The 13,658-nt window shown below is 29.8% G+C and overlaps 1 protein-coding gene and 1 pseudogene across 1 annotated transcript; one reads left to right on the top strand and one right to left on the bottom strand.

The window, feature by feature from the left end:
- Positions 1–1,735: 1,735 nt before the first annotated feature.
- On the bottom strand, positions 1,736–4,357 carry LOC112493231 (kinesin-like protein KIN-14D; annotated as a pseudogene).
- Positions 4,358–8,353: 3,996 nt separating this feature from the next.
- LOC107429023 (xylan glycosyltransferase MUCI21) lies at positions 8,354–10,419 on the top strand. Its single transcript, XM_048462000.2, has 3 exons — positions 8,354–8,468; positions 9,188–10,145; positions 10,371–10,419. Exons 1-3 carry the CDS (start codon positions 8,354–8,356, stop codon positions 10,417–10,419), a joined length of 1,122 nt encoding a protein of 373 aa, XP_048317957.1.
- The last annotated feature ends 3,239 nt before the right edge of the window (positions 10,420–13,658 follow it).

Here is a 13,658-nt window from a genome sequence, read left to right as displayed (position 1 = left end):
GTTACTGATTTGGGATGGAACAAGAACACATGGGCTTGATAACCTTATCTACATAGACTGCACTCTTTTTAGATACTACACCAAACAAGTTCTAGGCCCATAAACAACATTTATTCAATAGTAAATGCACTTTCAGATTTTAAAAATCACCGTAATGCAATCATTCAAAAGACCTATGAAAATGTTTTTGGATCACAAACTAGTGTCTACGGCTATAGTAATCAGAGCCTGAAATTTGTAATTTGTAAGTTCCACAGTAAGTTTACAACTGCTAAATTTAACCACATGAAAATAAAATATCACACAGATACCATGCAGTTGAACTCCAGCTGAAGACAGCTCAAGCACATGATTCATCCCATTTTATGAATTGTCACCTTAAATTGAACTATTAGAAAAAAACTCTTGATCTTACACTTGAAAATCAACCAGCTCAATCTAAAATCTAACGCAATCTTGCCTATGCAACACCATATTCTAGTGTTCCTTTAACTTGATCAAAATCAGAAAATTAAGATGCTGAAACAATAGTTTCACCTCATAGCCGTCAAGTGCACTCTGCACCAGTTGTGATATTTCGACAAAAACATCTTGCTGTGATGCCTCATGATTAAACACTTTGTCAAATGTAAAAGGATATTTCTGCCCTGCAAAGAGTGTAATTTGATTTAAATTAAAGCATAGAATTCATATTTCTATTTACTAGAAAGAACTAAATGACAGAACCTACAAGATTTTAAATTAAATGGTATAGGGTGAAAGAATAAGATCATTTTCTTACCACTTCGTAGTAAGTTGACACCCCGATCTAGGGGTGGGCAAAATCCAATCCAACCCGTTCAACTCGCCCAATCCAATCCATTTTTAACGATTTGGATTGGATTTTTACATCAATTGGATTGGATTTGATTCAAAATATTATAAATTGTATGGATTTGATTGGTTATGGATTGGAAATCCAATTCAACCCGTTCAACTCGCCCAATCCAATCCATTTTTAACGGTTTAGATTGGATTTTTACATCAATTGGATTGGATTGGATTCAAAATATTATAAATTGTATGGATTAGATTGGTTATAGATTGGAAATATAAATCCAATCCAATCCAAATAATATATTATATAACTAAAAAATTATATATTTTTTATTTTTTTCATTTTTATATATTAATTTTAATATATTTTTTTCATTTTTATATATTAATTTTTAACTTTTTTTCCATTTTTATATATTGATTTTAATATATATATATATATATATATTTTTTTTTTTTTCTTTTACATCCCCATATCTCAAATTTCAAATCGAATTGTAAGTTGTAACCCTAAATTAAACATTTACCTCCGTTGCCGTCCACCACCAGTCCATCATCATCACCATAATATATATATATATATATATATATATTTTTACATCCCCATCATATATATATATATATATATTGTATCCAATTGTTACTTATATATATATAAATGTTTAAATATAATTTATTGCTAATTTTATTGTTTTGATCTTTGTAGAATTTACAGAATCAACTAAAATTAGTGAACTTATCAACATTGATTAACTTATGATTTACCAAAGTTTTAAAGTTAAAAAAAAAAAAATAAATTATGCATTGATCCTTGAGTGAATGAATTTTGATGAATATATTATTTTACATTATTTGTTCTATCTATTTTAATTTGATTTTATAGTAATGAGATGATAACATTAATGTTTACTACTTAATAAGTGCATGATGTGTATCATTTGCTACATTTTTTTCTTTATTTTCCTTTGTAGACTATATTGTATTATTCTAATTGTATTTTATGTTTAAATAATTATAATTTATTATTTATATTTTATATCTGAAAAATGTTTTATTTATATTATATATTTATAAATTAATAAGTTTCTAACCAATCAACCGATCCAAACCGAACCTATCATAAATGGTTTGGTTTGATTTGGATTCTAAATTAGGAAAATCAATATATATGGATTGGATTGTATTTCAGTCCAAAACCGAACCAATCCAATCCATGCCCACCCCTACCCCAACCTAGAGCTTCAGTTGATGTAGGATAAGAAATGACAGTAGTTTCTGTTCCAGCATTATCATCAGGCAGCAAGGGCCACACTCTACAGAATACTCGAATGTTCCCTTTTAGCTCCTGCAACAAAACACTATTTAGTAACCCAAAACATTATGGAGGTCAAGATAGAGTGAACAAACCATTACCAGAATAGTGTTGTGCAGCTTCTTTCGTAATTTTTCTCCTTCTATAACTTGGAGCTCTGTATTGGCTAGGCGATCTTATAGCTCACACACAATCCTCTTCTGCTCTTCATATTCTGTCCTTGTTTTTGAAGCAGATAAATCAGCCATCTAAGAGAAAGCAAACTATTAGCATTATGAGTCTTCAAATAGATCCATTCAACTTCAGTTTTCTACTACAACACATAATCAGGTTTTCCAAAAACCTATATAAGACTGACTTTACCTTTAATTTCTCATTTGCAGCAGCCAACTGATGCTCAAGCATATGTATCCTCTCCCTTTGTGATGAGCATGTCTCCTGCAAAAGAATAATTCATGAATTTTGCAATAATAGGAAACTTTAACATTTAAGAGGACAAACAACAAACCTCCAAGGCATTTGATTTTATCGTCAAAGTATCCAACTTTGCACATGGCTTCCCAGTATATTCTTTGTGCTTCTCTACCTCAGCAACCAAAGCTTGCACCTTTGCAATTTGGCTATCATGGTCCTCTCTCACTTGCTGCAGTTCCCCTCGAAGGCATCTGAGTTCATTCATTAATGACTCTTTTTGCTTTATAGCGTCATCCAGTGAAGCCTAAAACAAAATCAAAAACAAAGCAAAGAAACTTTTAAAAATCAATAGGTGAAATGCCTAATGATATATTTGGTCTTTCCAATGATGTCTACCTTAAAAGAACTCAATTGGTCCTGCAATGCCCTATTGTGACCCCTTAGATTGCTAAGGTTCTCCACAAGAGTCAGTTTCTCCATTTTAACTCACTTAAAAGACTCACTTGTCATTCCAAGATCTGTTTGAGATCAAGCTTGCTTAGCTCCAACTTCTCATTCAGCAAGGCCTCAATGTCTTCCTTTGTGAAGTCAACATTGGCACTCTCTGTAACTTTAGTACTGCTAGCATCGGCAGCAGCCGGAACATCTTGCCGACTATTGACCGCAGAAAATGGCGGCCTCCTAGGGCCATTCACCATCTGTCCCACCGTTCTTGACATTCCAATCCTCCTCCGCTTGTCCAAGGGAGCATCATCATTTACATCCTTTTTCTACCCAAATATTTATTTTTTAAAAAAAAAAGCAAAAATGTAAAATATACAATAAAATGAACACCACAAAAAAAAATATATACATATATATTCACACAGTCACACACGCATATCCCAACATTCATTTTCATATGAATATAGTTCAAGATTTACACCCATAATTTTCCATTATGCAGAAGCTATGTGAAATTTGCAACTTTACTGGTATCTTCAATGAACAAAGTATTCATTTAAATCTTTCCCTTTTGACTTTCCTTGATTTAATCTCCATTAAAGCTGAGGGTAATGCCTCGTTTGGTGACTAACATATTACAAATTTACAACAGTTGGATAACCAACCAAAAATTCAAATCCATTTCTTACTCTATGTCTACCATTAATTGGAACTCAATCAAATAACATACTCAACGACCAAGGAACAAGGTACTTTGGACCTAGAACATCTTTCTTAATCTTCTTAATTTATTTTCTTTTTCCACAGTTTTTCACCAAATTAGCCCAGAAGATTAAAAAATAAAAATTCAAAAAATAAAAAAATCGTGGCTTACAGTAGAGGGACTACGAGGAGGTCTATTCTGGTTACGGGAAGACATCATTCGGAGTCGAGGAAAATCAATCGGCCCAAAACTGAATTTTATTTTATTTTATATTTTTTAAGAAGCTTCCTCGCGTACACCCCTGTATCGCATAATCATAGCTCAATCTGGGACGTCGATCTTGTGAACGGACAGTCGACAATGGAGGAAGATAAACGAAGGGAGATACAGATTTGAGTAACATTGAAGAGGAATTTGGAGGAGATAGATAATCAGAAAGTCAGGGCTTGAGATTTTGACACAGAGAGAGAGAGAGAGAGAGACGAAGGAAGAGTGACGGAGAGTGAAATTTGAATTTGGATCTGGCGGTATCACAATTTTGGCAGGTGCGGGCGACGAAGCACACCATAGATGGGGCAAGGACTGGGTTGGAGGCTGCCTGTTCCGAAAGAGGATTTAAGGCAAAAATCATTTGAAGGGAAACAAAAATGCAGCGGCACAGATGAAAATTTCCCACCCAGTTCAAATTGAAATTTTCATTTTAGCAAATATGAATATATATATATATATATATATATATTTTTTTTTTTTTTTGTATTGGGCAAAAATGATAAAAAAAAAGAAGTTTTTTTATTGGGCAAAAGGGATTATAAAAAGCAAGAAGTTATATTAAAAGATGGAAATTGAATATTTTATATGATAAATAATTTAATATTAAAATTTTAGACAACAATCATTTCATCATTAATGTATAGAATATGGAAATTTTAATCCTTACTATATACTATGGATGTTACATAATATAATTAATTAATTTAAAATTAACCTAAAAAATATTTTTTGGAAACTTTGTAAAATTATTTTGTCATATAGGGTAACATGATTATGCATAAAATTTTTATGAACCTTAAAGGTTTTCTTATATAATACTACATTTAAATCTTCGTACTTTCAATTTAAGATCATAAAATTTATTATATGATTTTAATTTCTATTATACATGCATATATATATTAGTATGTATATTTATATAGTATATACACATGTATAAATGTTTATATACATATATATAAGGAAATTCTGAGATAATATTAATGATAGTTTCTTTGTAAATATCAAAATATATATGATAAAAATATATAGAAGTTCGCATCATAGACGAACTATATATATATAATTGACTTCTATGTTTGAGTAAAATGATATTTTTAATTTTTTTTAGTTTATTTATATATACTAATAATTCATATGTTATTTTAATTTTATAATTTTACATATTTGTTTTAAAATAACAACTATAATTATATTTTTTAATTGTTATAGTCATAAATATTGTAAAATTGAATGAATAATCAATAAATTATAAATATGATTGGTCTTTGTAAATGTGTGTTTTTTTTTTTAATATATATATATATATATATGTGTATGGTCTTGAACTTTATAAAGTTGCAATATAATACAAATTAATTATGATAAATTGATCATTTTTATAGTAGTTTGATTTTTTTAACTATATTATGATTAGATATATGCTTTTTTTTGTGAATTTTTTAAAAATAGTTTTTTTGTTTTTTTTAAATATTAGAAGTTGGGGCTTTGAATTTGGAATATTATCAGAAGAAATCATGGCTTTTAATAATTGAGTGTATTATAGTTTCAAATAAAAATCTATAAGTTGACTAAAATTTGACTAGCATTTGAGTTAAATTGAAACATAAATGAAACATGCATGAATTATAAATGCGTAGATGCAAGAAAGTGTCACCCAATCAATTTACTAGGTAAACCATTAATATCAATATACTCTATATCAGTTATGATCCAGTTAGATACAATTCAAATTAATTAAAATAAATCGATTATTTTCACTTTAGTTTAACTTTTTATACTATATATTGATTTTATAAAATTAGGATCTTCTAATTAAATAATTATTTATTTTATATCGTATAGACTTTTATTATTTTCTCTTAATCATTTGACAGAAAAACACTTAAAAGGCATGTGAACGACTCTCATGCCTTGCTCTTGCTGAGCATTTTATTGGAAATGTGTAAAATGCAATTTAGCTTTCAATTTTTGTTTAACCTATTTATTATTTTACTCACAAAAGGCTAACTATGCTCCTCAATTCTCTCTCTCCCATTAGCTTTTTCAAATTTTTTTTCCCCTTAATTTTAAATATTTTTTCACATATCTACTTTATTTTATCTATAACTTTTCTACAATTATAATGGTTTACTAGAATCAAGACTCTATTATGATACCTTATTTGATTATAATTTATATTTAATTATAATTATAATGTTAAATACAACTAGTAAAAACCTAAGTCATTGAATATTATAATATATATATATATATATATTTATAATTTTTTTAATTTTTCAACCTTTTAATTTTTTTACCTGTTTATTATTTTAATAGTTGGAAGATTCAACTACCAATATTTGGTCATTGATATAGTTTTTTAGTGATCAAATTTAAATAGTCTGAAAGGTTTTTACACATATGTTTTCTTTTTCAATTTTTTTATTATTTAAAATATTAGCTACCATCCAATTGGTAACTTATATGTAGTTTCAATGACCAACAATCATTAGTTACTATAAGTCAGATATTTATATTATTTTAGACTGTCATTGACCAAACCATTAGTCATTAATGACAACTATCAGCAACCAAATATAGTTTTGTTAGCGAAAGATCTTCTTCCCGCAAAAAAAAAAAAAAGAAAAAAAAAAAAGGAGGGAATAGATTCCCGCCCTTGCCTTTAGTGATCAAATATTTATTGGTCATAAAAGATGGTCATCAGTGACCAATTATTTGATCACTGAAAGTGTTTGACCAATGTTTTCCCTACACTAGCTACCAAATATTTAGCGATCAAAATTTGGTTGCTCATGGATTCTTTTAGTGACTAATAAATTTTGGTCACTAAACATTTAGGCGCTAATTCCCTTTTTTTTTGTATTGAACCTTAACACCTCTCTTTATTTCTTTCTCCCTCTTTTAGTGCCAAATAGCGTGATAAAATACCCAAAATACTCATGATCTGCTTTCCAATGTGTATTATGTTGAAAACACCCTTGAGAATATGGATCATGTGTCGGGCACATGATATTTAATAGCTAAATAGAAATGGTGTTAAGGTGCTTGGGCATTGCTGCCAAAAAACATCAATGTTAGGAGGTATAGGTGCTAAACATAAATATAAGGATGGTGAAAGTTTAGGGGGCATCATAGCCAAAACCTTATTTTATTTAATGCATTAAGATTTATTTTAAAGAATATAAATAATTTAAAGTATATTTTGAATAATTTGATTAGAAATCTCGGTCCTCCTTGTAGATATAAATAATAATTTGAGATGATTTCATAAATTTGCGTTCAAGTTTAAAAGTATTGAATACTTACCTTTTATATATTTTCATTTTTTTAGAAACTCCCCTTATAGTTGGAATTATTTTGTGTATGCTCATCCTTATATTACATTTCTAGCATATTACCCTTTGAATCTTCATTATTTGTAATTTCTGTTTTTTTATGTATAAAATATTAAATTTAGAAAAAATAATTGATGGGTACAACGAGAAAATAATTAAAGTAGTATGGCATATATCTTCAATTTAATAAAAAAGCAATAATTAGAGTCACAACAATTTATAATTTCTTAAGATGTTATAACTTAAATTTGTTATAATTGTTATAAAATCTAATTGTTTCTAGTTTTGTCTAATAATGAGATGGTCAATTTTATTTATTATTTATTTATTTGTTATGTATACCCACTTAAAATTTTGAATTCAATTTTATATTTTATTCTATAAAAAAAGAGTTAAGAAATTGTTTTAATGGAATGTGAAGTATGCAAAAACATTCAAATTATAGAGGACGTTTATGGGAAACATATGAAAATTAAGAATTGAAAAGTAAGATCCTGATGGAAAAACTATCAAGATGTTTAGATAAGAAAGTTCCATATGTAATTGTTTTAGTATCCACTTTAGCAATTTCTCTTGTATATGGTAAAGTCAGAATAATATGGAAGTCCTTTAAATTTTAATATCGGGTGGGAAGTGTAGTGGATTTTACAGGTATGTAATTTTATTTTTGATCGAATTCATAGGTATATAAATCGAACGTCAAGAATGATATAGAAGGAATATAATTTATTACTATATCCAAAACTTTTCTTTTGTTTGGGCAAAAAATTTTTCCTGAGTAAGCTTCAAAATAAATTGATCTCTCTATATATATGCCGACCTAGATTTGAACTTTCAATTTATTATTAATTTGTAAGATTTTATAGTTCATTACAATCCCAGAGTCCCGTATGTAATTAATTTATACTCCTGTCTTTTTCTATTTATTTTGTTTTCTTTCTTGTAGAATATTGAAGGATGAAGTTAATTAATCAGAACATTCTACAAATCCAGTTAATATTTATATGTTTATAGTAAACTTTAATATTATATATTTGAATGTTTATGTGCAAGGTGATGAAGGAAAGGCAGCCCAGGTCGTTAACAGTAGCAACATGCTTTGGATTGCTGGTAGCAATCTTTACCCTCCATATTGCTTTCACATCTGTGACAAATTCCATTGCTTTTCAAGGTACATATAGTCTCTCAGTTATCAATTTTCAAAAAAATTCTCATCGTTTTTAAAAATTAATTTGTTCATTCACATTTTACTAAATAAAGTATTTAATATTCCTAAAAAAAGGGAACATAATATATTGTAATTTCAACATATAATATCAACTGCATTGCATTTATCATATTTGACATTAATTGGATACATGTCATTACTTAATTTCATATTTTTCATTTAATCAATATACCTTCTGCTCATAAACTTATTGATTACTCAACTAATAACAAATTTGTTCTCACAGTAAATTCAAAATTTGATAAATTATATAATTTGTGTGTGCAGTAATTGTAAATGTATCGACATATATGTTTATTTTTTTATTTTGTTGAATATCGTTGTATATGTTTATGAGTGTATATGTGTGTGTATATATATATATATCACTTTTCCTTTTTTATCAGTGCTTTTATGTATCATTTTAATTGCATATATGTAGTTATCCTCTTACCCAAAAATCAGTATGTGCTTATATGCAACTTAAAAAATGAGTGTATTCTGAACTTCTAGTTCTAGATAAAAGAATTTGTGTTATTTATAAATGGCAAGATAATTTTGTTCATGTACAAATTGACAGAAAATAGAAATCAGATCCTCTATTGTAATCAATATATATATATATATATATATACATGTATGTGTATTTTTTTCACATAATTTTTATTTAATTATTGTTGCAGAATTAAAACGTTGGCAACAAAAGCTGGCGCTTGCGTTGTCACCTTTACAATCAAAGCACACTGGAGTAATCCAATGTGATCGTTCTCACAAACGTTATGATTTATGCTCCATCAATGGCACCACACTTTTGGACCCCACATCATTGACTCTCTATAAATTGCAACCCCCAAACTTCAGGGGCCCATCCATAGTGTTGAAAACTCATCCTTACCCTCGCAAAACTGACAAAGGCGCAATGTCAAAAGTCAAAGAGCTCACACTCACTTCCTCATCCCCACCCACATCGCGCTGCGGAGTCACACATAGTAGTCCAGCTCTTGTATTCAGTACGGGCGGTTACACGACAAACTTCTTTCATGCATTCAATGAAGGTATTATTCCCCTCTTCATCACCGTTAATTCTCTTTTCTCCAATCGAAATGTCACGCTTGTGATCACTGATAATAGAGATTGGTGGGTCCAAAAGTATGCTGAGCTACTTTCTCAAATTAGCATCCATCCGATCATCAACTTGGACAATGATAAAGAAATCCACTGTTTTCCATCAGCAACTATAGGACTTATAACACATGGCACAATGACTGTGAACCCGAATTGGCTACCTAAACCTAAAACCCTAGTTGATTTTAGAGCCTTCTTGAGCAAAGCTTACACCAATGGCAACAAACCCAAGTCTTCAAACTATCACAAAGTTCGACGACCACAAATGGTGCTACTAAGTCGTAAAGGAAGTGTAGGGCGTGTAATTTTGAACCAAAACCAGGTCATAAATGCAGCTGAGGAGGTAGGGTTTGACGTTGTCGTTCTGAAGCCATTGATAAATAGTTCTTTGTCCGATGCCTTTCGGCTAATCGATCGTAGCCACGTGATGTTGGGGGTCCATGGTGCAGCAATGACCCATAGTTTGTTTCTAAGGCCCAAGTCTGTATTAATTCAGGTGGTACCTATCGGTACAGAATGGCTTTCCTCTTCTTGTTTTGAGTTTTCTGCGAAGTCAATCGGACTGGAATATATGGAGTACAAGATTGGGGTAGAAGAAAGTAGCTTGGTAGAGAAATATAAGAAAAACAGTGTAGTGCTAAGAAACCCTAAGAATTTTGTGAGTGGAAATTGGACCAAACAGCGTGTGTATCTAAAGGATCAAAATGTCAAATTGGATTTGGTTAAATTAAAGAAATGCTTGAAAGAGGCATATGGGAAGGCCAAAAGGTTTATGGGGAAGGAAGATTAGTATGTGTCACGGAGTTTCTTTAACACATTTATTGTTTTTATATGTGAATTTGTGGATTTTTGTAGCAAGAAAATAAGATAAAATATAAAAAATAAAAAATAAGTTATTGATATTTTCTATCCATATCATTTAAAAGTAGACATATATTCCATGGAAAAATGTTAAAGATATAATTTTTTTTAACATTAAGATAGTCTATTATATTTTTTTCCTTGTAGTTTAAAACTTTTTCAGATCAACATTTTATTTTTTTGTTTTAGATTTTTTTTTGTTTATTTATTTATTTTTTTGTCTTTTGTTATTTATTTTCTTTACCTATTTATTTATTGCAGAAACTTACCCTCTACTTGTATTTTCATTCATTTTACCACTTTTTACATTAAAATAAATAACTTAAAGTCAAATTGTTTAGTTGAGAACAAAAAAATACCCTTTTAAATAAAACTCATCAGACTTGGAAATTGATGAAATACTCTTTTAAAAGCACTTTCTTTGTCTATGTATCACTCCTTGATGGAAGTGGAGCCCAACTAGGTTACTCCTATTACTTAGGTTGATTTGTGTAAGAGAGATTCTTTTTGCAATAAAAAAATAATTTTAAATAGTCCTATAAAAATTAATTTTACTAAATTATACTTATCTTCTTATTTTTAATTTTCACTAATTTTTTATAGTCAAATTCTACCTTTTTTAGTTTGAAGGTCTAATGTCCCTTTCACTTACTTGAACTGCCCAAAATGGAGGCCAAGGTGCTCAAAGGTTAGGATTTCTTATTTTTTGATATGACTCTATCATTCATTAATAAAGGGCAATGTCACCGGAATCGCAGACTCTGTTATTGGCATTTGGGTCTTGCCAAGTGCTTCCACCATATGAGGAATTCAAACACATTAACAAGAAAGCCATGAAAAAAGAAGCCACCAAATTGTATAAGTAGTACCACCAGCGAGAAGCTCGCTTAGCAGCCATGAAGTATCGCTCTCTGGCAACTATGTTGATACGTCGCTCTTGGAGCTTGAATTGAAGAGCGGATGAAATTAGAAATAAACATGGATCGCTTACAACAGTATTGAGCATCAAACCTATACTGATAAGTAGATTAGTTCTTAAACTTGGAAATACATCGCCTTTGTGGTTGTCCAAGAGAAAGGTTTCATCTTGCAGTGTTGGCTGAGAAATCAAATAGACATATTTTTAAATAATTTAAAATTATATGATATGAAAAAGTTAATTTTGAAAATTTAAAAAATGGGACTATATTAAGTCGTCTTAGTATTGCAACTCTCTTATGTAATGGTGTAGTTTTACTAATATAAATCCTTTCTTATTCAAATAAATAAATAAATTGTAACACCCTGATCCAAGAAAATGCCCCAAGTGTGAGGTTTTTACCAAGGTTGATCATGGTTGACTAAGTGGGTTCTATGGTTGACTTTTTGCTGTGGTTAGAGTTTTATATCAACCAAGGTACCATGGTAATATACTGGTTGACACGAGTTCATAAACTGGTAGTATGCCAAAATTGGAACCAATAATAGAAAGTTATGGTCAAAAAAATATGTGATTCAGATTGATCAATGAGTTCGGAGTTGAATTTTTATTTACATAGATTTTGGCCTTGACCCATTTCTAATATGAAAGTGCTCATCGATACGAGTTTATAGACTGGTGGTACACTTAATTTGTACATGCGGTTGAAAAGTTACCTATCTGTAAAGTTATATCTACGGATAGTGGAATATTCAAAGGAGTTTTTGATCTGTACCACGTGTCACCAGTTGGGATGCATCACCTGTTATGTTTACAAAGTGCCACATGTCATCCCTAATATAATATTATATCATTATATTATTATATTTATTAATTATTATTATTTTATTTTTTTGTATTTTTCTTTTTCTTTTTCTTTTTTCTCTCTTCCACCACACGGGGAAAACACCTATTCTTTTCCCTTCTTCTTCCTTTCTCTTCCTCTCTCTCTCCCTGACGGTGTCTTTCTCCCTCACATGTGTCGATCGCTGGTGTAACCTAGTTGTTGGTGAGCTCGGACACCAAATTTGGCAGTTGGCCAACCGGCGAAGCTGGCGGTGGTGGCAAATCATTTTTCAATGATTTCGTCATTTTCCGATAGATCCAGTCCAAATTCATGCCCTTCCGTCTGATTTTGAACCCTCTAATCTCAAAAATTACCTCCATTCGTCCAAATTGTGAACGGTTTGGGAGATATATGGAGGATAAGTTTGGCCAAAACTTTCCGGCCATTTTTAAGCCACTACCAGTGAAATTGTGGCCAATGAAGTTTAGTGATGTGTTCCTTATCCTTTTAGTTTTCTATTGGTACCTTGTTTGGAAATTTTGGTAGAGTATTTAAAAAGATGCCATTTTTAAATAAAATATTATATTAAATGTGGAAATTTGAAAAATTTATCTGATTAATGCTTAAAGAAATTGTTATTTAAAATTGTGATGTCAAATTTGTGTTGAATTAAATAAGTATGACATTGAAATAATATTTTTGAAATTTAGGGACTATAGTTTTAAATTGCTGTTAAATTATTGTTAAATTTACTGTTGAGGTTATGACATATAATAAAATGTATCCTTATATATTTAATTATATGTGAAATTGTATGTGGTCTTAATGATATATTGGTATAAATTGATTTGAAGGTTTGAGAAAATAATTATATTAAATTATTATGATACAAAAATATATTTATGCATTTAATTATTTGTTCATTCATGGATTTGGTTTATGGTGATAGAATTTGATATAATTAAATTAATGGATTTGTTGTGATGGATTAAAAGAGAATAAGAGATTTTATGGATTTGGTAAAAGTGCACAAATTTGATTATATTTTATCAAAATTTGATATTTTATAATATTATAAAATTTTGTAGTTTTTAGATGCACAATACAATATTTGTGTTATGTATTGTATAATAGTGTGCAAGTTTGTAGGACCGTCCTGTAAATAGTTGTTTATTAGGGCTATCATGTGGGTGTCATGAACCTATGGGCTAACAAATATATTACACAAGGAGCATTAGCCGCCCCCCTCTTTGGCCCAGGTGGCTATCATGGATTAGTACGCAAGTTATATTCAGGATCATTCCTGTGAGCGTAGATAGGTATAATGCAGAGTTAGCCCAGCTGTCTTTCTTTTGGCCATAGGATGACTGTCATTATAGATTTGTGTACATACATATATGGCCATCTTGTGAGAACTATGGGT

Source organism: Ziziphus jujuba, chromosome 12, assembly GCF_031755915.1.
Source record: "Ziziphus jujuba cultivar Dongzao chromosome 12, ASM3175591v1".
In the NCBI taxonomy this organism is placed as follows: Eukaryota; Viridiplantae; Streptophyta; class Magnoliopsida; order Rosales; family Rhamnaceae; genus Ziziphus; species Ziziphus jujuba.
The sequence above is the reverse complement of the archived record's forward strand: the minus strand, read 5'-3'. Positions and strand labels throughout refer to the sequence as shown.

What these genes read in the sequence shown, in the direction of transcription:
- LOC107429023 (XM_048462000.2), top strand. Translation starts at nt 8,354, where the DNA reads ATGAAGGAAAGGCAGCCCAGGTCGTTAACAGTAGCAACATGCTTTGGA. An exon ending in AAATTCCATTGCTTTTCAAG is followed by an intron (nt 8,469 to 9,187) that starts GTACATATAGTC and finishes TTATTGTTGCAG; the next exon opens with AATTAAAACGTTGGCAACAA. An exon ending in GTGGTACCTATCGGTACAGA is followed by an intron (nt 10,146 to 10,370) that starts ATGGCTTTCCTC and finishes AAAGAAATGCTT; the next exon opens with GAAAGAGGCATATGGGAAGG.